At 38.1% G+C, this 25,358-nt stretch overlaps 2 protein-coding genes across 2 annotated transcripts; one reads left to right on the top strand and one right to left on the bottom strand.

Annotated features, from left to right (window-relative positions):
- The first annotated feature begins 9,365 nt into the window (after window positions 1-9,365).
- Window positions 9,366-18,535, top strand: slc10a1 (solute carrier family 10 member 1). Its single transcript, XM_038288366.1, is given in 8 exon segments — window positions 9,366-9,586; window positions 9,681-9,767; window positions 11,870-11,982; window positions 14,302-14,506; window positions 14,610-14,788; window positions 15,690-15,889; window positions 18,359-18,382; window positions 18,385-18,535. Coding segments are annotated over 8 exon segments (1,050 nt in total). The 5' UTR covers window positions 9,366-9,379; the 3' UTR covers window positions 18,420-18,535.
- Window positions 18,507-25,018, bottom strand: srsf5b (serine and arginine rich splicing factor 5b). Its single transcript, XM_038288365.1, has 8 exons — window positions 24,863-25,018; window positions 24,520-24,667; window positions 23,066-23,136; window positions 21,870-21,983; window positions 21,715-21,787; window positions 20,378-20,451; window positions 20,171-20,278; window positions 18,507-19,957 (listed from the first exon to the last, which is right to left on the bottom strand). Exons 2-8 carry the CDS (start codon window positions 24,643-24,645, stop codon window positions 19,546-19,548), a joined length of 978 nt encoding a protein of 325 aa, XP_038144293.1. The 5' UTR covers window positions 24,646-24,667; window positions 24,863-25,018; the 3' UTR covers window positions 18,507-19,545.
- Between the last annotated feature and the right edge of the window lie 340 nt (window positions 25,019-25,358).

The raw sequence follows: 25,358 nt of genomic DNA, 5'->3' as shown, positions 1-25,358 counted from the left end.
CATACCCACAATTCCGTCTGTTTGGCTTCGACGTCACAGCATCTATTTTGTCGTGTTGCTTTATGGGAATTGTAGTTTAAGCCATATTTGTACGTTGAAGGGGCTGAAAAAGGCCATGGCTGAGACACGTGGAATAAATTAGGGATGAGAATTTTACTTAGGGCAATAATCTGAGTTTTTATAGACCTCATGGCTGCAAAGTTGATTTTAGATATTAAAGAATGGACATGGAATTTTGTCCAAAATATAAATTTTTATATTAAGCCTCCAATCCTCTCATTTCAATTGTTTAATATGTTAACCTCAAATAAGGATGACTTAAATAAGTCATTAGGATTAAAATGAAATATGTCAAATGGGTTCGATTTTCAAAGTATTTAAAAATGAATAATCTCAAATGAGAGCATAATTGCCAAGTGAATGAAAAATAAACAACTCAAAGCTGTTTTCTAATCAGTCTACTTTACAGCCTGCCCTGCACTTTCAACACTCTTGATTTCAACTGATAGCTGATTAGCAGCTTTTTGTTGAACTGCATCAGATTCAAACAATTGCAGTTCCACAAAAGCCTGTAAATTAGCCATCGTTCAGCTGTGCTTAAACCCACAACCAGTGGTTCTCTATCCTATTCTCCAAGTTCTGCATTGCTTTGGTGTCTCCCCACTGCCACACACCTGAGCTAAATAAGTGCCTGATTAACAGGCTTCTGCACTTTTTATACCAAGACAAATACCAAGTATTTTATGTGATGCTGTTATGGATTTACCTATATAAGGAAAAAATAATCTCAACATTTACACAGATGCATCCTAGAATCCATCTGGTCAAACCGTAGCGGCAGTTATAATTCCAGAGTTCAAACTTTGTATATTAAGAAATTAAATTAAGGGTTATCTGTGAATAATGCAAAGGTGATTAGGTCTACTTTTAATGGAATTGAATGATGAGCGGGACCATTAAGAGACGCTAGCTTTTCAGTTTCAGGGTTAGGGTCACTTCTGTTGTGAGCTAGAATCTTTAATAATAACAGATCAAATAAAGTTTGTATTGTATTATGACATAGAGTTTTGTGTTTACCAAGGGCTTCCTCTTTGTACAAAAGTTAATCCTGATCAGATCCTTAAAATACCCGCAAAACTTCCTTTTAATGCAAAGAAGCTTGAGCTCTACTTAGAGTTCCTCCTAGATAAGGGAGCTCTTCACCTTATCTAAAGGGCTTTGCAACTCATCTACCCCAAGTCGCTTTGATCATGACCCCATCTGGGCCTTCTGGCTCGGCTTCACTGAAGTAGACGGGAGCATCACTAACATTTCTGTAAATCAGTCCTTGTGTCCATCTCCTCTTCTCCTCCTCTGTCTATTTATTATCCATTAGTGGACTGTCTTGTATGAGTTAGAATCATCTCCTGCATGTATTTTTGGGGTAGTGTAACACATATAACACATACTCGAGACAATGCAGCTTTTATTTATTAGTTTTTTGCTGCAGTTACTTTGAGTATAGGCTGGCTTAATGTATTTGCTTAGTCAGGGATTTGCAGATGTAAAATAATCTGCTTTCTTTATAGACCCACATTTCTCCCACAAAGGGGCAATAAAGGATATTACTACTTCTTTTCTCCAACATACAGTGCAGATAAGGAGCTTATATTGTGGATTGTTTGGCTCAGCAGCAATGGGTCAGAAAATGTGTGCTAAAGGAGATATGAGCAGACTCTTTCTTTTACCAGCAGGTCAACAGGCCACAGCAGCTTCAGAAGACACCCTGCTCTCCTTTCCTTTTCCTGGTGATACGCAGCTTCAGATCTGCACTGACCTTCATCTTATCATTTTTTTCCTGGCCTCAGACGCGCTGCGGGTCATCCTACAAAATTGCTCTCTTGCTCCTAAATCGCCATTGGAATGAATTACACAGACGGAAACGCAAGGAAGGTTTACCAAGAAAATTGCATGTGACAGCCTGGCCTAAAATATGAAACCATAATGAGGTCGGGCTTTAATAATGAATCTGATGCAGAGAGGCCTCTGTTTCTTCCCAGAAAACAACCATAAACCATTCAGCTTCAACCGTGGCCCACAGTATTCAAAATCCCTAAAGTAATGGATAATGTTGCACAAAAGGTTTTAATTAAGAGGGAGATATTTCTTCACTCTTGGCACTTGCTCAGTGCTATTTCCCTCTGGTTTTGAGTTTAGTAATGAAGATCTTCAGCTCTATTAAGAGTTCAGTCTGATGGGAGCAAAGAGGGGCTGAAAGTGGAACCATCATTGTTTACATCCGAGCATCTAAAGCTTGGATTTAAAATAACCAGATACATCTGTTTCCTTTAGATTTATTTTGTCCAACAGTAGATTTATTCAGATCTTCAGTTGATAATCAAAAACAACTTTAAGTAATAGAACACAAGCTCCATACAGGATAAAATGGAAAATGGTGAATACTTTGACGTTTAAGGATTTATGATAATGATTGAGAGGAAGCTGGAGTTTTACTGTCTCTGGGGTTGAAGGGAGGAGGTGAGTACATCAACAGAGGCTGCGTTTGGAGGCAGGTGAGTAATGATGCTGAGGTGGTGAAGTTCAGGGAGTAAATACTGGGAAGCAAAAGAGAGGGTGTTGAGTGGATTCATCAGAGGAAAGATGAATCTCCTAGATCAATTCACCAGCAAAATTTGGGAAAAGAGAAGGTAGAGGAGTGAGGACCCCAGGGGGGGACTGTGGACTGGAGGAGAACATAATGAGTACAGGAGTTAGAGCGCAACAATGAACAGGAGGCCTGGATCACTCTGAGTGAAAACAATCCAGCATCTGCCTCAGGGAATCCATTCCTCTTTAAGATCCTCCTGATTGGTTTGAACGAGCTCCAGCCACAAGAACACAGCTGCTGGTCACATTGTGCTCACTGCTCTGTGAATGTGATGACTAAAAGCTGCATTAGTATTTTAACACTCACCAGGAAAGGAACCTGTTGAACGGAAGTCTTCAACAGGGGGTCCACGACCCCTAGGGGGTCCACGGAGGTACTGCATGGGGGTCGCAAAAGTTTTGGTTGATTAGACTGTTTTTATATTGCCCCCTGCAATTTTTTCCACTAATAGAAATGTCTTTAAATCAACATTAACATGAATTCAACACACTGTAGTAAACAGATAAATGGAGGCAGAAGATGTCTTTCAGTCATCAATGCACACGATCAGCGGCACACAGGAGCTCTTTCATCCTGGGCACCTTTTCATTCACAACACCTGTCCCATCAACCAGGAATCTGAATCAGAAATACTTTATTAATCCCAGGGAGAAATTACTTTCTTTACATTACTCCATCTGTAACAGAGTGACTATAGGATCAGTTTGATATAACAGTTTCATTCAATATATGTAATTAGGGGGTCCCCTCTCCATCTCTCCATCAGTTTGGGGGTCCTTGGCCTTGAAGATGTTGAAGACTCCTGCTGTAGAATATTTCTAAACACAAACCAAATACATCAAAGGTGAAGTTTTGGCTTGTGTGATTACCTATTATCTTTTGAAGGAAAACTGTTACTAAATTACCTTTTTACATTTTCTACATTATTCTCTGAATCCAACAAGTATGTGATCTGTCCTACTGTCATAAGGGGGAAAACATCAAATCAAAATCCCTTTAATTTAGTTTATTTCTAAAGTCCCTATTCACAAAAACGTCATCTCAGTGTCTTTTAAAAATAAAAGCCGGTCTATCTGGTAACTAATCTGGACAGAATCTAATCTGGTCCAAATTCATAAACAAAGTTAACCCTTAGTTTAATCAGAAGTAAACGAAAAGCAGACTCTGATTTTTAATCAAAAGCTGCAAAAGCATCTTTAAAACCAGGAGTATTGGAATTTTCCCTGCAGCATTCATGTGTGTGAGTATTTAGATACAGCCAACGATGAAAAACATCAGCAGGGACCCCAGTGAAGCAATTGTCCAACTTCAATCTGAGAGGATATAAAATGGTTTAAAGTGCATCACTCTGCAGCAGCAAGGATTATTTACGTGTGAAAGTAGAAAGTATCTGTCATTTTCCCCAAGGAGTCCAAGCAAACTCGACCAAATTTTAGAACATTTACAAAACATGGTGGGAACATGTCAAACTCCAGCGTCCTCAGTCATTATCCCAGCTGGGAGGAATGAGCTGCCAGTGTCGGTACTTAGGCAAGACCCTTCAAACTAATGCCTGCTTTGGGGAATGGCGGCCTAGTAGTTAGGGTGTTGTGCTTGGAATCCTGAGGTCTTGAGTTCAAGCCCCACTCCCACAGCCTTCACTCTGTCTCCCTGAGCAAAGACCCTTAACCCCAAACTGTTCTCTGGACACCTTACAATGCCAGCCCACTGCTGCCCAAGGGGATGGGTTCTTTTGTTACTCTGTACCTGTGACAATATGACAATAAAATGCTGGACAAAAAAAAAGTATGTTGAAATGTAAAGTTCACATCCATAGATTAAATGTATGTGCAAGGTTTGCACTACAGATGCAGAAACCTTGTGGACTTAAGATGGCCAATGAGGCCCAGAAAACACACCAAAAGAGGAAAAAACATCAGACTGGATCCAAAAATTGTAGAGCTCTGTTTTTCTTTGGTATATATATATATATATATATGTATATATATATATATATATATATATATATATATATGCAAAAAAAAAAAAATGACTTCTTACATTTCAAAGCAGAGAGGCAAGGATTCCACTCTCTTCAATCACAGCAGAACACATTTAAACAACCCAGCTTTCTGAATTATCCGCCTGTACCATCTCTCAGGGGTGGAAACTTTAACATTTACATTTTCTGTTTGTACAGAAATTAACTAAATTAAACCTCTAGAGGAAAAACAATAAATAAATAACACACATTGACAGTTAACTTAAACAAATTGAAGCTAAACAATACTCCAAGTCCAAACAAAACACAAAACATCTTCCCTCCTTCTCAGTTAGTATGGATTTCCCTTATGAGGCTGATTGGAAACACCAGATCCTTGTCAGCCCTGGTCATGGGCGCGCTTCCATGGCAACACCTGACCAGGTAACCTCAAAGAAAAACAGAGTGGTGAGAACCAAACAAAAATATACAAGTTACATCAATAAAGACAAAAACTTAAACCTTCCCCCAATAACACATTTTTTCTGAAAGACATTAAAATGCCTGCTTGCAACACCAATTAGTGAGGGGGTAAATCTCTCACAGTATACTTTTCTAGAAAGGTTGTCAACATGAAGGGTCGCTCCTTCTAAAAACAAATCTACACCACTGTGATTTGTGAAAGTCACATCTTAGTAAACCACAGTTGTTTTGCAATTAGGCCCCTTGGTCCTCTGAGACCAAAGCAATATTTGGCCATAACACATATCTGCACCTACACTTCATGCCTGTCAAGCACAATAGTGGAGGGCTGATGATTTGGGCTTGTTTTGCAGTAACAGAAGTCAGAAGTTGAGCCAAAATGTTAAAAAGCTGGAGCTATAATGTCTAAAAACATAAAGTCAGATACATCAAGTTTTAACAGAAGCTGGTTTTGTTTGTTCAATTCAAAATATTTATTAGATTCTTCCTATTTTCCCTTTTGGCTCCATTTTTTTTCTTTGCAAAATAAATTGTGTTTTTTTTGCAAAATCAAGTTTAGTTAAAGTAGTTCAGAACCTATAGAGTCCAGATGACTTTCATAATGTCCTGATGTATGAAGCTCACCAACTGATGGGACACCAGTTTGTATTATAATCTATATAGAGAGATTTTCTGCACAGCTTGTCTTTAGGTTGGTGATTTTTGACTGATAACACTGAAGAACAGTGATTTAGTCCTGGAAGGAAAAGTAGGAGGAGAGAAGTCAATAGGAAGGCTCTTGCTCAACAGGTAGCCAAAGTACAAAAGAAGCTGCAAACACATCTGCCACCCGAGAAGTGAATGTTCTTGGGAAATCACAGCCTTCCTACAACCTGACCTCAAACAGGTGGGCAGTCTTCACCTACAGCACAGTGTGGTAAGCGGAGGACATTCTTTTGTCTGTAGTTTTGTAAAACGGATAAATGTATGAATATTTATTTAATAAATGAGAAAAAAAAACTGTGAAATCCAGTGACAGCAATAGTTTGCAGTCAGCATACATGTGCGCCTGTAGGAAGGATGTGGTTGTCATTTCTGGAGATGGAGGCAGAAACACAAAGGAGTGTGAGATTTAAATAGACACAACATATGATGCATATTCTTTGTTGATGATGCTCGAATGTATCTGATTTAAGAAGGTTCCGTTTTTAGGAAGTATGTTTCGTTTTTACTGAACAGTAGCATCTAGCTTTTTTTTATTACTCAAATTAAAATGTCAAAATAAAAGTATTTGAATTTTTTTTTTTAACCTTTGGTTTAATTTATCTAATTCCAATGTGAAGCAACTTAAACATTAATTCTGATTCAGATTTCTTAGCATACTCATATAAATTACTATTAAAAAGGTTCAACCTAAAATCCAGCAACAGCACAATGAAAAAAATTAACTTTCATACCTTAATGGGTTTGTTGATTGTTAAATTCTATGATTGATTTGTATTATTTCAAATAATGAAAGAATCAACTTCAGAATCTGTTGCTGCAGAGTTCATGTAATACATGTTCAAAGGCGCCAGGACCATAAAAGATGTACTCTGAACTAATAAGTTGTACTCTGAACTAATGTACGGAGTGCTTTCTAATCACTGATCCCAGCTAATGAGAAATCTTTAGGCCTGCCAGCCTGTCTGTTCTGGAAGTCAACAAAAGTAGCTGCAAATAAGAAAACAGTCAAAACTAAAAAAAAAAAAGCATCATATAAGAAGAATATTTCTCATCTTAATTTGGCCGATGCTCTTTATATTTAGGATTATCTGCACTTTGATAATTACCCTTGCACTGTTATATGTGGAATACAGGAAATTGTAATATTCTCTGCTGAGAAAATGGGAAAAGGATGCATCTTAAAGCTTGTTAAAATTACTGCAGGTAAGTTCAGTAAAATTTATCAGCACAGTTTATGAACCAGCTCTGGCAATAACCTCACATTCATTCATCATTGGCACAGATATAATTAATTTTGCATAAACAGCGGATGTTTGAAGTTATATCATTAATAAACATAGACTCCCATAAACATTTTTTTGCACAGTTTGTACATTGATATTTTATGGCACCAGCAGTGCTCTAGAATAGTTGTGTCTGAACTTTTTACCACTCTGTTGGAAGAATTGATAATCGTCATTAGAATGTTGTTTTTTTTGGCAAAGAAGTTTTTTCCACATTGAGATCCAGATTCTGGAAGCTCTGCTTTATTTTGCATTATCCATACCAAAAGTACCATTATCCTGTTTAACCCCCACATGTTGGTGATTTTAGTTTGCAGAACTTTGCAAAGGTCTTCCAACTGTTTCACTGGAAGACCCTCAGTACTATGGCACCACCACCATGCATAAATGTTGATTCTATGCTCTTAGCTGTGAAAAAAAATATTGAATCCACCTAATATTTTCATTGCTGCTGTAAGGAAATAACTTGTCTTTGTCTTGTCTGGCTGACAATCATGCTTCTTTCTAGAGCACTTTAAAAATGACGTAAAGGCTGACCAAATTGCTGCAAAAAAATTGAACACAAAACCATTAATATATATAAATCACACCATAATAAAATCAGAAAGAAAAAAGAAAAAGAAGAGAAGTAAGTTTGAAAAAAAAAGACTCAGTCTGTGTTAAAAGCAACGAGAAATAGTGTGTTTTTAGACAGGTTTTAAAAACAGATTAAAAAGAGCCTGTGACCACCAGTGGCAGTTCATTCCATAGCTTAGTAGCAAAAACTCCAGAAGCTCAGTCTCCTCTACATTTATAACAAGACTTTAGGAGAGATAAAAGCAACTGGTCTGCAGAGCTAACAACCTCTACAGGTATGTAAGGGTGGAGCGGTTCAGATAAGGAGAAAGGGGCCAACACATTTTGGCACTTAAAAGCAAATAAAAACATTTAAAATGGATTTGAAATCTAACAGGGTGCCCTTGGATGGATGCTAGAACTGGACTGATGTGCTCATGTTATTTTCACCAGTCTAGCTGTGAAAAATAGACACAACACGGTCGTTGAGGAGGTATTGTTAACGACCGACTCTTAACAATCATAGACAGGTTTCTGGTATTACAGAAGACAATCCCCCCCCTTTAACGACCCACCCTCAGAATCATAGACAGGTTTCAGATATTACAGGCTAACAATGGAACCAAACGACCCATTCATTGGTTACCATTTGCATGTTTCCAAGCGATACAAGGCTTTGTCTATATAAGACTCAAACTCACTGCGGATCAAGACATTTGAATTGAGAAAGCTTCCTGGAGAGGTGGCGAACGTCTTCAAATCTTGGAAACCAAGTCCAGTGGATATTTATTTAATTTTTACGGAACTCTTCACTGTAGATGTTGACACTGGTGTTTTGCTGGTACTATTTAATGAAGATGCCAGTTGGGGACCTGTGAGGCGTCTGTTTCTCAAACTAGAGACTCTAAAGTACTTATCTTCTTGCTCAGTTGTGCAACGCGGCCTCCCACTTCTTTTTCTACTCTGGTTAGAGCCTGTTTGTGCTGTCCTCTGAAGGGAGGAGTACGCACCGTAATAGGAAATCTTCAATTTCTTAGCAATTTCTAGGATGGAATAGCCTTAATTTCTAAGAACAAGAATAGACTGTGAAGTTTCAGATGAAAGTTCTCTTTTTCTGGCCATTTTGAGCGTTGAATTGACCCCACAAATGTGATGCTCCAGAAATTCAATCTGCTCAAAGGAAGGCCAGTTTTGTAGCTTCTGTAACGAGCTAAACTGTTTTCAGATGTGTGAACATGATTGCACAAGGGTTTTCTAATCATCAATTAGCCTTCTGAGCCAATGAGCAAACACATTGTACCATTAGAACACTGGAGTGATAGTCGCTGGAAATGGGCCTCTATACACCTATGTAGATATTGCACCAAAAACCAGACATTTGCAGCTAGAATAGTCATTTACCAATTTACTTAAGAGTAGTTTAAAGTTATCTTCATTGAAAAGTACAGTGCTTTTCCTTCAAAAATAATGTGATCCCAAACTTTTGAACGGTAGTGTCACTAAATACCAGTGGGCAAGAACTGAAGCAGAATCTGTCAGTTTGATTCAAACAAGTCTAAATATATTGAGGATTATAGCAATGCTTTGTTTTATTTAGAGGGAAATGCTGCTGCATATCATACTACTAGTTCATCCTGAATTATCAATACTACAAAGATAATATATATGCAGGATAAGATTAAACTTCTAATTCAACCTCTGATTCACCAGTCCAATCTCTCTATTGGTTTCCAGGATGATCTTGACATGGACAACAAAGAGAATCAGTTTCCTGGCTCAGACTTTAATCAAAATGATGGCTTCACATCCAACCTGACAGCTGCCAACACCAGCTTGCTGTACCCATATCTTCTGTCACCAGTGATGGACAAAACCATCAATATACTAATGATCATCGTGCTGTTCATCACCATGGTTTCACTGGGATGCACCATGGAGGTGACCAAGATCAAGGTACGCTAGTATCATCAAAAACTTTCTGTTTTAAAGGAAACTCTCCTGTATATCAGGACAGGCATTCATGTTTCTGTACTCTGTTTCTTTCCAGGACCACATACTGAAACCTAAAGGTGTGGCCATTGCAGTTCTTTCCCAGTACGGCATCATGCCTCTCACAGCTTTTTGCTTGGCCAAGGTTTGTACTGTTGTTCAAGTCAGAAAAATAATACAAAATCAAATCTTCTCATTCACCAGGTAGCATCCTTTGCAGGCTTGTAGACTTTATGTGAGCTTTTATCAGCTGATAATTGATCATAACAGAAAAACTAATTTTCAGGTTATGTTATATCATTATGTCATTAAATGAAGATTTAGATTTGATTATGTTAATATATTCCTTAAATATTTAAAGAAAAAAAGGAGTCAAATCTTTCCCTTTTTTTGCTATGCACAAGAACCTCAAAGGCACTTTCAGGTCAGATTAAACCAAATGCCTTCGCTAAAGTAAGTTTTGAAATAATCCAACCCAGTTTCTGCCATACATGCCTAAGTTTGAAAGTCCTTGCTAATGAAAGGCCAGAGAAAGTACTACAGTGTGGGATAATTTCTGAGTAAGACTGAGATTTTCTTTGAACATCTGCTTCTGCACTCTGTTGTTCAGCTGGCTGAAAGAGGCAAAAAACAAGATACATTTATTTATTTGGAGCTAATTTTAGTCACACACAAAAAACACAGGTATAGAAACTGAGGTATTATTACCCATCACTCCTATTAACATAACTAAGATAATAAAATTACACATCATGTTTGTTTATCAGGGAATACAAGCACTATCAAAGCAGATAATCTGCCTAATAAACCAGATATCAATAAGACTATTATACTTCTGTAACCCTGGATAGCTAAATAAGCAGCACTAGGTGAGATTTTCTTTATTTGTGTTTCCTTATCCAACAAATTATCATGATTTAATTTCTGCCTTCAATTTCCGTAGAGAAAGGGTCACCCCTGTAGGAAAAAATTTTATTATATTATCAAAGATACAATTTTACAGTTATTTCTGCCCAACTTTAGTAAAGGCATTTCTTCCCGGTTCGTACAAACTCCATACAGATGTCGATTTTTTGCTTGGGATTCTGCGGAACATCTTTACCACATACAAAAAATGTTGTCAATATTTTTAAATCCACTCAATTTAATCAAACTATTCCTTGTATATAATCAACAGCATTTAGCAAAATGAAGCAATATTTCTTTGGAGTCTATAGAAAGCCTTGTAGCAGTCTGGTGTTTAAAGCTGTGCCATCATCTACTTTAAAGAAAAATCTATAAAGGTTCAACAAAATACTGTTGTGTTCATTTAGATACTAAAGGTTTGGCTGCTTCTTGAAGTAGTTCTATAGAAGTGTTTGGGTTTAGTGTGATAACGTCTGAGGTTTGAAACGTGGACGTTTTCTCTGCAGGACCGTCTTTTCTATACATTTTTAAAGTTTGAACATTTCTTGTCAAGGCTCAGAACAGAAGACCCAGTAATCAAGGCAGAATCCAGTAGGAGTCAGAAGACAGGTCAGGTAAACAGATCAGAACAGGAACAGGTAGGTTCAGAGGTCCAAAGGCAGAACGGGTCAGGATAAGGCAATCAGAACTCAATCAGGTGTGCTAGAAAACTCTCACCAAAGGCTTGAATGATCTGGCACTGACGACTGGAAGCAGGCAGGTTAAAACAGATCAGGCAGGAACAATCGGGCTCAGTGGTTGAGAAGCAGAACAGGTCAGGATCAAAAACACTAAGGTAACGCTGGCACACTCTCACCACTGGCTTGAGAATAATCTGGCACTGATGACTGGTTAGAGAGCTAGTTAAATAGAGGCAGAAGCAGGTTGATCAGATAATGGTAATGAGAAACTGTGCAGACATAAACAGTTGAATGAAATGAGCAATTAAGGCAGTCCTCAGTGCCAAGATCATGAAATTTTCTCTTGTGCTATTTTACATTATCTTTAAAATTATTTGGGGAATCTTGGTACAAGGCTTTGTAACCAGAATGGTAACGCCCTGTATGTTGTCCTACTTTAATATTGTCACAACTTATATTCTCTGATGATCACCATGTTCCTTTTTATTATTTATGAGTCTTTCACAGACAGATTAATGAACCAAAGGCTATGTCGCTAAGTGTATATATATATATATATATTGAGTTGAATGACCTGTGTAACTTCACCTCCTTGGTCATTAAGCAACTTATTTTGCTGATTAACATTTTTCTGCAGATAACCTGTGTTGTTGTGTTGCAGGGTTTCCAGCTGCCTGAAACCACAGCTGTGGTGATTCTGATCTGTGGCTGCTGTCCTGGAGGAGCCCTCTCCAACATCTTGGCACTCGCTCTCAGGGGAGACATGAACCTCAGGTACCCAGATCCTTCACCAGTCATAGGACATTGAGAAAATGTAATGTAATGTAACATTTGAACTTAGCCTCTCTTTCTTTTTTTCTTTTTCCGATTTGGCGAACTTGAAAAACATCTTCACAGAGACACTTTATGTACAGAAAGATTCGAATTCACATCAGAAATGATATTCATTATTAGACATAATCCCAATTTTACAAACTGTTTTTTTTTTTTTTTTACGAACTGACGTTCAAATTGGAAATAACAACCTCAGCACACATTGAAACAATTGTTTTCATGGCACTACAGCTGATAATCAGTGTACATCCTGTAAAAAATACATTATTAGAGTTGAATGACCTACAGGGCAGCCTCAGTCTGGTAATAAATCCTGGATTTTATCATAATCTGATGTCAACAGAACCCTTTACAGTCATCAGCTACATCTTTCACCCCCATGTGTTTGTCCTTTTCTATGAAAGGCACAGGCGTAGATTTTATGGCGGCATGTAGTTCAGGACATTCCAGCTCCATCTAATGTCTGCTGATCTTATCTGACCTGGAAATGTCCTAGATTAATTACCAGCAAAGCATTCAGAAAAGAAAAGTCAACAGTTTTTAAATGACAGACTAATTTAACATCAGCAGTGTTTGAAATATTTTAGATAATTCTAGATTAGAGGATCACATATCCATTTGCTTTAGGGGTTGATGTCAGTTTGTCACTGAAAGCAGCTTTAATAATCTGTCTCAACTCAGCCACATTCATTTAACCAAAGAGAACATGCAATGATTTTCTTCTTTGTGGGATTACGTGTTTCACGGCTTTCACTTAACATAACATTTATCTGTGCAGCACAATCCGACTGCTTCAAAAGTATAAAGATTATTGTTTATTAATATTTAGAATCTAAAATTTGATCAGTCCTGACAACTCTTTAATCTAAAAAAACAAAAGGATTAGAAAACTTTTATGTAAAATCCCCCTGAGATAAAAAAAAATATAAATATATTTTGAAGAATCTGAGATTTAATAAGATGTTAAACTGTGATAAAAAAAATATATATAATTTATTTACTCAAAATATATTTCCTATACAGCATTTTCTGAACTTAACTGCATGTTGTGTGAGAAGAACATATTTTGGGTTAAGATTTTACTCACTTTTTGGAAAATATTCCAACTTTTCTTTACAAAATGAATCACCGTTCATTTTTCTTCTTATGAATTATTTATTCAGATTTATCTATAAATCAATAGTTTTTAGCAACTTTTTAAAATTATACCAAAAAAAAGTGTAAATATTTAAAGATATTTAAATTTTCTTAAAATCAGTCATTTTGTGGTGGAAAGAGTATCAGGTTCAGTAGTTTAAAAGCAAATGGTAATAAATAAATATTTACGTGTGTACTAAATTTAGATCAAATAAATGATAAATTGTTAACAAGAAGCTTTAAATCATCCATTTAAGGCCACAATAATGAGAATAAAGTGGAAAATATCTTACAGCAAAGACAGTTTCCTGAAACTTTTCAGTTCGTTCTGAATGAGCAACATTTATATGCTCAAAGAGAAATAATTTTATTTTAAATCCTATATATCTTACTAGGGTATTTATGTTAGCCATGGCTGCAGTAGTTCTTTGCACTAATGTCATTTCAATCTTACTGATTATATTGTGTTTTTGTTAATTTTCCATTAATATTTTGTGTTTACAGATAAGACACAAAATTAAACTTCCTCATTTTGTCTTTCTTGGTTAACCTGCCATACTGTCTAGATAGAAAATTACAACTGCTACAGCTGTTATGCAATATTAGGGGGCAATAAACTGTCGAACAATACCAACCTGAAAGTTTGCCTCATTAATCAGAGAAAAGAAAATCTGTCATATATATAAGCCTCTCTGGCGGCTCCTAGAGGATTTCAGGGTCATTACAACTAAGGAGAAAATTAAGCAGTCAGAACAAACTATAAATCTTCACAAGGACTGTTCATACACACACACATACATACATATGTATATATTTGTTATTGTTCATTTTTTTTGACTACCCAGGCTTTGTTGGGCTATTTTTAAAGCAAAAATCAGAAATGTTATTTTTCTTACAGATGTGGACATTTTTAATGTAATACTTTATGAATATCTGATCTGAGTTTTATGAAATTGAACTAAAATGATAAGATTTGTGCAGGGCATCATCTGCACATATTCAATCGATATATAATATATTTTTTTTAAAATATTACCCAACTAGAATCCAGCAAAAAGAATCTTGAATAAAGACAAAAAAAGTGATTTAAATATTTTGAAATTGCATTTTTGATTCCCTCAGCATTGTGATGACCTCCTTCTCCACGCTGATGGCTCTGGGAATGATGCCTCTGATGCTTTACCTGTACTGCCAGGGCTTCTCCAACCTCCAGAAAGCAGTGCCCTATGTGGACATCATTATATCCTTGGTCCTGATTCTGGTGCCATGCGGCTTCGGCATCCTAATCAACTACTTCCGGCCAAAGTATTCAAGGATAATCACAAAGGTCAGTGGTGTTAACTAACACTGCAGAAAACTTCGATAACAATCCGTAAAATTAATTTTGAAAAAAAAGTCTAAAAAGAAAAAAAACTGTTATCTGTTTTCAGGTGGGCCTGGGCGTTTTAATGATTTCCATTGTTGTGATTGGCATCATCTCCAGCGTTGAAATCGGAGGCTCCCTCCTTAATGTCCTCTCGCCTCCTCTCATGTCCATCGGTGCCCTCATGCCTCTTATTGGCTACTCTTTTGGTTACATCATCTCCTCTATCTTCAGACTCAACCAGCGGTAAGTCCTTAAGAGGCTACGAATATTTAACATTCCACATTTTGCAGCTGCAGACCCAAAACTTTAAATTTGTATCAACACAGGGCAGCACATAAATAGGAAGTTAGATGGATCAAATCCTTTTATAGATAAAACTGGATATCTGATGTAGTGGTATACACTCGGTGTCCAAACAGCATCAAAAACAATAAAAAAACACTGCAGATGTGAGGCCAGAACTATCAGAAAAATCTAAGAGGCCTAGATGGTAACTCTGGAGGAGCCCCAGAGATTCAGAAATCAGGTGGGAGAATCTGTTCAAGTATAACCTTCATGCATTCTGCAAAACTGAGATTTTTACTAGAGCTGCACAGAGCAAGCCCAGGAGAAAACCTTTTCAAGGATTCAAATGTCTTTTGACAGCGGTGAATTTCCTGCAGGTCTAAGTCAAGAAGCCAGACAGAAAAAGAAAAGCTTTAGATCAAAGCATGTAGGCTTTACATGTTGGACTGACCCAGCAAAGTCCAAACTCTGTCGGAGAATCGGTGTAAGGGGTTGAAAACTAATGTTCACAGATGCCACCTGAGCAACTCTACATAAGCAAAAATTAGAGCGCTAAGATGTACAAAACATCAAAAGACTTGAAGCTAAAAGGTGACAACAAAGGTACTAAACTTAAAATTCAAACCACTTCTCTTTAGATGTTTATCTGAAATAATTTAAGTGTTTTATCATTCTCTATCCACTTCACTTTATGCTTTTCTTTGTTGGTCTATCAGAAAAAAAACGCAAAAATATAAATTACACCCTCAGGTTGTGCTTGTAAGGTAATATTGCTGATACTGCATCAGTTATGCATTAAACCATGAACCTTTCTCTACATGCATTCATATTTTATGTATAAATCTACCCCAACCCTCAGAGAGCGAAGGACGGTTGCTATGGAAACTGGCTGTCAGAACATCCAACTGTGTGCCACCATACTGAAGGTAGCCTTTCCCCCAGCTGTGATTGGCCCCATGTACCTGTTCCCCCTGGTCTACGCAACCTTCCAGCTGACTGAGGCAGCAGTGCTGATCCTTGTGTTCAGGTGTTACCAACGGTTTGCAAGAAATAAAAAAGGTGAGACTGACATTGTTTTACAGTAGGCTTGTTTTTTTTTTTGTATCTCTAATCTATTAGAGAGGATATACTTTCTATAGAAGGTATGCTGATCCCTGGTTCTCTGCTTCTTTACATCTTTATATATACAAAAGTTGAAGACTGGAGCTGCTGATCTGGCAAAAATAAACCTTCAATATTCTCTGAGAAGAGAACAAAGTATATAAATTCATCGATCATGCGTCCTAAAGTCTTTGTGATTTTCTAGAAAGGTTGTTAAGGGGCTCTTGGAGCAAATTTGGTAGGCCATCTACAGTAGCAGCCATTCAAAATGTTCTTGCTCTTGCATATTTTTTTTACTCTTGACTCCACCCTTTACTGAATTAGAGTCTGACCAGGAAATAATGCTTCTCTTTAGATCTTAAAGGGGAACGCCGTTTTGTTTTTTTTATATTGGGCCCTTGATTTTACCTTATTACATCATGTTCTACTCACCCATATTAGATTTGTGTCATTTGGAGCCATTCTGCAGATATTCTATTACCGGTAGGTTATATCCAAGGAATGTCTTACTATGGGCAACGAGTTGAAGGCAAAAACTAAACTGTTCCTAATTTATTCTTTATGGTACGTCAGCATTCATAACATGTAGGCGAATCACTGTCCCCCAGACATCCACGGTTATATTTTTTATATTTATATGTTTTAAAAACAAAGCAGAGTGTGTATGACATCATCCGCGCGCCGGCTATCATTCATTCATCCTGTCCGCTGAACTGCTGCTAGTTTTACTCACATGCCTGGAAGATGTCTAGTGCTGCTACCACAGATGATCTCGCGCTCGAAATGGAATTGATTGATTCAGATTAGCTCGCCGAATGAATAGAAGGGGTAGAGCGTAGCCGCCTGTGGCCCGGGCTGCCTGTCACAACTCCAGTCCGGCGCACGGATGATGTCATACACGCTCTGCTCTGTTTAAAAAAAAATATAAATATAAAAAATATAACCCCGGATGTCTGGGCGACAGTGATTCGCCTACATGTTATGAATGTACCATAAAGAATACATTATGAACAGTTTATTTTTGCCTTTAAGTCGTTGCCCATAGGAAGACGTTACTTGGATATAACATAACGGAATATCTTCAGAACAGCTCGAAATGACACAAAACTAATATGGGTGAGTAGAACATGATGTAATAACGTAAAATCAAGGGCCCAATGTAAAAAAAACAAACGGTGTTCCTCTTTAATGTCCACAAATCATGAGAGAAAGAATAGTTTAGTACAAAGACTGATGTTTAAAAAGGAATTGTAGGAGACCAACCATGGGGCCATCAAGGGAAGTGGGGACATTTTGAATGGCTCCTACTGTACTCCTTTGAAGGTTATTTTGTCATACAGGTTACAAAGGATTTGGTTAATAATAAATTCCATACCATCAATACCATATTCGCTGGAAAAGGCCCAATCCACACATACATATAGCCCGGCATCAAGGGCGACATTTCATTTGTCTTTGGAGGTCCAGATTTTCTATTTCCAAGACCTACATTTCAACTCGAATACCCCAAAAAGATGCAATTAAGTGACAATCTGTATCAGACTTTTGCATTTAACTTGCATCAACAGCAGTTAAACATTTTTACTTTCTCACATTTCTTTTCTTTTGCATGTAGGATAATATTAGTTGTTTAGGGGCTATTTATATTTAGAAGATGTCTCTGTGCTGTGAATATCAATGTAGTACTGGTTATAACAGTGACTACAGACACCATGGAGAATAGTAGTGGGCATTTATGTTTATAAGTTTTGTTGTTGTTGAGTTTTTACAGCACTAGTGGCTTGTTTTTCTGACAGTATGAGAGGGGAGAGACATGTGGGAGAGCACCAAAGGTCACATTCGAACCCGGGTTGCCCACGTTGAGGACTAAGGGCTCCATATATGGGTCTTGTGCACTAACCACTGTGCCACCTGCACACTCCTATCATGAGAAGTTTTAATCGAGATTAGAAGTTCTTTATTGATTTGTTTAAATAAATTATAATCACTGACAATTTAAAAACTCTTGAACTCTTAAAAATTCTGTTAATATTTTTTTTCCTTCCATTAGGGCATTAGCAAATTTGAAGAATATTAAAAGCAGTTTCTAGATGCTTGGATATATATCTTTTAATATATCTGGTGTCCTAAAGAAGCTAAATGTGATTATTCAAGAGTAATAGTTTGGCGGCTGTTTGCTGTAGTGACCGGTCCCAGCCATACAGTTAAGATTGAAGTGTTTTTTTTTTTTTTATTGTCAACTTTATTAGTATCACAATGATATAACCCAATATCGTGACAAAAGTTTAATTGCATATCGCCCTGCCATTTTTTTTTTTTACTTCAGATTTAGCATATTCATATGCAGCATTAAATTCAACCTGCTTTCCACAGAAACAGGAAGTGAAAAATATACCCATACTAACAGATCTGCATCTCTATCTATAGACAATTACCAGCAGACATTGACAGAAGAAAGCTAAAGGATTTATCAGAAGAGACGGCCTGATCGAGGCACTGATGCCATTACACATTCTAAACTGTAAAACAAGTGGAGTAAGGTTTTGTAAATGTCATAGTACACTAATAAAGATGATTCAGGGTTTAATAAAATTGTTTTATTCATCAAGTCTATTTTCAATACACCATACAAACATCTATGTTCACTGAAAATAAAAATCCTCATGTACAAAAAACCCCAAAACCTTTCCCTCGGATCACCTGTTCATCACCCACAAAACATCTGCCAAGGTACCCTAGCGGTAACATGTATACTTTAACACTTAACAGAAGGCTGTTGTATGTACATAAACTCCTGATTTAAGAAACATCACCCTAGGAAGCAACATGATCACTTACAGAGTGCAACTGAACGGTTAGCTTCTTCCTCAAAAGTTTTGCCTCTGTACAAAATTATCAAACAGTGAACCCATTAAAACTGTAGCATACATGAAGTTAATTTACAGGTTTTAATCAGAGAAATGTCCAACTGTACAGATGTGAGCATGGTACGGAAGCTGCCAATGCCAGGCCTATTCGTGTTTCAGCTTTAAGCACAAATCTGAGGTTTAATTGCCTTAAAACAGAAGCATGAACACGTGTTTTGTGCAAGCTTCGACAGCTGCAGGTGGATGGGAAAGGAGGAAAATCCTGCACAAGGAGGCAGGATGTGAATATCCCACTGATGCAGAAAAAAAGAGGGGAATAAAAAGTCAGGGTCCGATAGTTCAAGCCATTTAAAATTTTTTTTTTTTTTTTTTTTTTAAGGATCTGTAACCTGGATGTTATAGGAACTCCTTTTACTATTTTATCAATTAAACTGCTGAGTCATAACTCTTGAATGGATCGATTTCTAGAGCTGAGGCAACACAAAGCATTCTGGAAATAATCTGCCAATCGATAATAAAGAAAACAAAAAAATTGTAAAGAAAAAAAAGAAATTCAAATGAATTTCTTTATCACTGTTAATGTGTTGGTAAAAACAAAAAGACAAAACTTGAGGACAGTCACAAGAACAATCCAAACAAAAACTAAATTTGCTTGAAGAAAATTCATCTCTCCGTATTCAAAGGAGGCAACGGGAGTTTGCCTCAACCAACCCCTCCTAGTTGCTTCTACTGCGGATTTTTACCAAGTTAGCGTTGACTGTCAGTAGAAGGTGAGCGGGAGCGAGGTGAGCGGGAACGAGGAGACCTGGAGCGAGAACGGGAACGTGAACGGGATCTCGACCGGGAACGGGATCTGGAGGCCCTCTGAGCCGGCGGAGGCGAGGACGGAGTTACAGATTTGCTAGTCTTGGATGAGCGCTTGTTGGGCTCCTTGGATTTGGGGCTTGGCGATGAGGCGCCGCGTGCAGGTGTGCCACTACGGGAGCGGGAACGAGAACGGGAGCGGGAATGGTGGTGGGCCTTGGCGGGGCTTCGGGAACGTCTGGGAGAGCGTGACTGGGAGCGGCCGCGGGACTGTGAGCGGCCACGGGACTGGGAGCGACCGCGGGAACGGGAGCGAGAGCGGGAAGAGCTGTCCGAGCGGGAACGGCTTCTTGACCTGCAAAGAATAAAGAAAAGAAAAAGGAATTAGAAACAATTGAAAGTTAGAGCTGAAAAATATCAAATAATTATGTTAAGCTTCATTATTTTTATTTTTTTTAAAGGGGGGCCAATTTCCAAAAAATATTTATATTTTTTTTTTAAGAAATTTTTTTCCGCCGCTGAAGCATCATTATAAAGCTTCTAGTTGTGCCTTATGCAGGAGACTCACCTCTTTTTGGCAGCTTCAATGAGTTTGATTTTCCTTCCATTGATTTCCTTTCCAGAAAGTTTTTCCATAGCATTTTTCAGATCACTGTGAGAGGCAAACTCAACCACCCTGTAAAGAAATTTAAAAAAGCTTTTAGAATAGACTACCTTTCACGTATAAACTCTTCAGCAGTGACACGTCAGGCCTAGATGACAGCTGTGGTCTTACCCTTCATTGAGTTTGGGGCGATGTGCGTCTGCGAATGTCACCTCTCCAGCTTGTCTCATGAAATCTTTCAGGTCCTACACATGCAAACTCAGGTAAGATTTCGGAAGGGTTTGGAGAGTAACAAGCACAGCTGAGACATGAACTGATTTACTCAAAGGGAGAGATTGTTAGTCTCAGAACTACACAGGTTACAGCAATTAAACAGGATGAGTTCAAGACACTGAATGTCTGTTTACCGACTCGGTGCTGTTAGCATAAGATTATAAGTACAAAAAGAAAATAAGAAATACAATGCAGTTAATTTAATGTGAACCCTTCCTGTAAAGGATCACTGCAGCAAAAGGTCGGTTTATTCCAACAGCATTGAGGTCTTTGAACTCATCGCTCCTTTAAACTACAGAGATGATCACCATCTTCATCAACTTGGCAGCATCTGGCACCAAGAGCCCCTTTTTCCCCCGACAGGGAGGGCACAGGTGCTCGGCGCCGGGACCGCCCCATCTCGGCACCCCACCTCGGTAAAGAGAGTGAACAGGGTGGAAGAGAGGAAACTACTACCTGAGAGCGATACCCTTTGAGGTGGGCCGCAGGCTCTCCGAGCCCACCATTACCAGGATAACAGCAGATTATATCCACGGGCACCTGGGAGGAATTCACACTCTGTCTCTCACGATGTGCGGGGACACCACAGGGGGGAAGGAAGGAAGGGGGGATATCGATCGATCGAAGCCCCTCAAATTAACGAACCATCGATCAATACGCCACCACCATCGATTCGCTCTCTCCTCTGCTTTCTCTCTGCCAACTCTGTTTCCTCTCTCTCGCCCTCAACCACACAGCAGGCGTTGCGAGCGAGCGAAGGGCCGCCAGCGCCTCTAGTGTGGAGCGAGCGCTCACATGACCAGCAGGCATCAACTAGGAGTAGGACACACTGGCTGACAGCACAGGCTCAACCCAGACAGAAGGACCCAGAAGGGGTTTAATCCACCATAAGCGAGCTCTTCCACATGACACAACAGTCAAAGCTGGCAAATAAAGGGGTGGAGAATTGGTTAAAATTTGAAAACAATAAATTTGGTGTTTTGTTTCTTTGTGTTTTATTTAACTGCATATAAAAAATTCAGATTTTTATTTTCATTCTGAAATAAAACTGGGCTTCAATAAAAAAATATCACAGTTTTACTAAAACCAACTGATCCAGTTAAGTCTGATATTACAATTTAATTTTAAAGTATGTTTTTAGCAGCCAATACTAAAATGTTATGTGTATTGTTGGAATCAGATAAATGCAGGTGGTATCATTTGTAAAAGCTGTGAAATTAAAAGGCAACACCAACCTGCCAGCTCACACGGGAGGACAAGTTCTCCACAATCAGACGGTTCTCGGTGCGCATTGGAGGAGGGTTTCGGCTGGAAGCAGATACAAAGCTTTAAAAATGTTGCCCAATGCCCCAAAGCCAAATACGCAAGGCTGCTCAATTCCTCTGTTTACCTCCGACTGTTCTGGGAACCTCTTCCATAGCGGTCAGAGAAGCGCCCTCCTCCACCGCCACCTCCTCGTCCACGGCTGCCCCGCAGGCGCACACGAGCATGTTCAATGGTGACTCTGTGATTAAAATGGAATGTTGGTTCAGAAGAAACAAAAACTAAACAGCTGTGTGTCTGAAGTTTTAGTTGCAAATAAGAGCTTGGCCATAAAAATGATACACAACCCTTAAACTTAAACTAAAATCTTGATCAGAGCTTAAGGTGTTAAAGAAATAAATGAAACACAGAATTATGAAACAGAGCAAAGGGTAGGCTGCATTTATACCCCCTAAAAGGTCTTACTTTTAGATCTGTACATCACCTTTGGTTCATGCTTGGAATATTTGCACACTTGCAGGCTCAAGTACTTGCTGGCAATGTTAAAATTGGACTTTTAATTGATTTATTTCCTCTAATACAGACCAGGTTTGCAGAGTGGGGACTATGATTAGATTTTATATTTCTAGCTGTGACCCTTTATATTAGGGATCCTCCAATCAGTTATTGCCAGCTGAAACTCTGTTTATGTTTAAGTTTAGGTCACTCATTTGTTAACTTTACATGTTATCCCTTCGTTGTTGATTTTTGTTACCCATAATCAGTAATGTTACGTTAGTATTTGTTTAAAGAAGAGGGCTACAGTTTTTTGTTTTGGCCACAACTGTCATTATTAGAGAATTACACAATGACTTATTGATGTTCTTTTCCATCTGCTCAGTCTGTGAATAACAGTACACTGTAGCTAAACATACATTAATTTTTTAGGTTTCATATCTCAATGCATCTTGAAGTGTTCCTTATGAATATTAATGTATAATTATTGTCAGATATAAACAGCTGATAAAAGGGTATAAAACTGCAACTTTTTTTTCAGATTAAATGTGAGCGGCAGCCGTATTTGAAGGCAGCTGACTGTAAAGCATGAAGCAGGGGAAATGGATACAATTTTCAGATTTTAATTTGTAACAAGAAAAAAATAATCAAAACTGGACATGATTTTAATCTCACTTCCTTATGCACTATTCAGTGTTGCCTTTCAGGACTACAAGTCTTTTTCTAAAGTGTTCAAAGGTAGTAATCTATCATGGTGTGACTGTGAAAGAACAGGGTGTACATGGAATAGAACACACCAAATGTATTTAAAAAGTGTGAAAACCTCACCTTTCATTGCACAGCTCTTTTCCATCGAGTTCATAAACAGCATCTTCAGCATCTCTGGGATCGTCAAACTCCTACAGAATATCAGATGTAGTCATTTATCAGATAGTCAGGAGCAGAGGCGTAGCCAGAACCTTTTTAAAAGGGTGGCCAGGCAATACCCAGTGTACACTGAGGGGTGGCCGATAGTGGATCAGTGCCAGAACCTCACGGTCAATCTACAGGTCCAACAGGAAAATTAACGAGCAAAACATCCATATTTTCTAAATAAAGACAAACTACACTTTCCTACAGCCTTTCAAAACAAATGGACGCATATATTTAAACATCCATGCTTTCTAGATAAAAGGTATAATGGATCAAATTGTTTCAGGTTTGAGATCTGGGGAAAACATTTTTCCATTGTCATTACCTACCTACATACTTTTATCAATAATCATTCTGCATAAAATGTATATTTATAAGTACTAACATCTACATAAATTGCTTATTAAGTTTTTATTAAAATAGCCTACTATGATTTCACTGAAGACTCCTAGATGACTTGCATAAACACATATTTTCTTTACCCCATAAGACAAAATCTAGTTCTGAAAAGAGCAAGAATTCTGTATTTATCATCTTTAATGTTAGTATATTGATGTGCATAACCACATTAACCACATAATAACCAGCGTTTTTGTTGTCAAGAAATTGTGAATATATGAAGATTATTAATATTCTACTTGAGTGTATTACTGCAGCCACCATCTATATAAGAGGGGGAGGAAAAAATGGTAGGGTGGCCATGGCCACCCCTGGCCCCCAATCTAGCTCAGCCCATGGTCAGGAGACCCAAACTGTGGCAACATGGTTTAAAAAAGTAAAAACTGACAACACGCAATGTTTGAGTTCCCTAGGGAGGTCTGAACTGGGAAATTTTTCTTTTTGACTTATGGGAAATGTCAGGGTGGTGCTTCATGTAGAGAACAGATGTGTGTGTGTGTGTGTGTGTGTACCCTTCTAGACCTCAGAGTGAGGACAATTTTTCCAATTTCACCATCAAATTGAGGCCCAGTTGTTGCAAAGTGAGGACATTTTGCTGATCCTCACTTGCTATTTTTCTAATGGTTAGGTTTAGGGGTTAAGGTGTCAATTGGTTAGTGTGAGGTATGCATTGGTAATGGTTAGGGCATATAAAGGGTTGAAAATGATTGAAAATAATGGAAGCCAATGGGAGTCAAATACATGGTCCTCACTAAGTTGGCAAAACGAGTGTGTGTGTTAGGGGTTAAGTAATCTAAGTAGAAGCTCTTATGAGCTGCACAAAACCCCACAATACCACAAGAAAATACTGATCATAAGTAGCAGGATGCGTGAGGAATTTTAAGGATAATTCAATCCAACCATGATTACATACTCTTGAGCTCACAACGCGCCAATTTAGTCGTGACCTAGTTTCCATCGCGGTGACTCACCACGAAGCCGAAGCCTCTCTTTAGGTCAATGTCCCGAATGCGGCCGTATCCTTTGAAAAACCTCTCCACATCCTTCTCTCTGGCCGACGGGCTCAGGCGGCCGATGAATATACGACATCCGCTCATGCTGAAAGTTTCGTTTAATCAACTGGAAATAAGAACATTATTATTATTTCAATTTTTTCCGTTAACAACTGCCGCACATATGCTAGTAAACGACTGGGCCTTAACTGTACTACAAGCTAATGCATAAAAATAACGGTAAAACGATGTATAGCGCTACCGCTATCCACGCAGAATTGTTATTAGAAAAAAATAGATTATTTTAACTTTAAGAACTTACCGTTAGTGAATCACACAGCTATTACTTATTTTGTTTTAAGTCTATCTCTACAACCGTCGACTGCAAAGATGAATAAAACAAAATGGTGCCTGTGCACTTGCAGGGCGGAGCCTTTTGAAAGGGAAAAAAAGACCACGTGACCTATTGCGAAAGCAGAGACTGCAGAACGCGGAAAAAGTCGAAAGACTTTCCGAAGTCTTCCGAATGTGACGCCATAATCCCGGAAATACATTTTAATTGCTGCAGTTATATTTCTAACCACTGGGTGGCACTAAAATACAACTAACTTAATATCTACCAGTGTCTTCCAGACAATGAAATATGAAAGGCACGATAGAGTTCACTGAAATAAATCATTTTAAAAAGTACAAGCTACTAAGAATAGGTTAGGAAAGCAAAGAGTTCATGTGAATCTCCAAGCTACAGCTTCTCAATTGTATTTAGGCCTGGATCATTCTAGCATCCAATTCAAAAATACTTTAATAATTACAAAGAA

Source organism: Cyprinodon tularosa, unplaced genomic scaffold (genome assembly GCF_016077235.1).
Source record: "Cyprinodon tularosa strain WSP-4 unplaced genomic scaffold, ASM1607723v1 ctg253, whole genome shotgun sequence".
Classification (NCBI taxonomy): Eukaryota; Metazoa; Chordata; class Actinopteri; order Cyprinodontiformes; family Cyprinodontidae; genus Cyprinodon; species Cyprinodon tularosa.
This window is presented reverse-complemented; position numbering and strand designations above follow the sequence as displayed.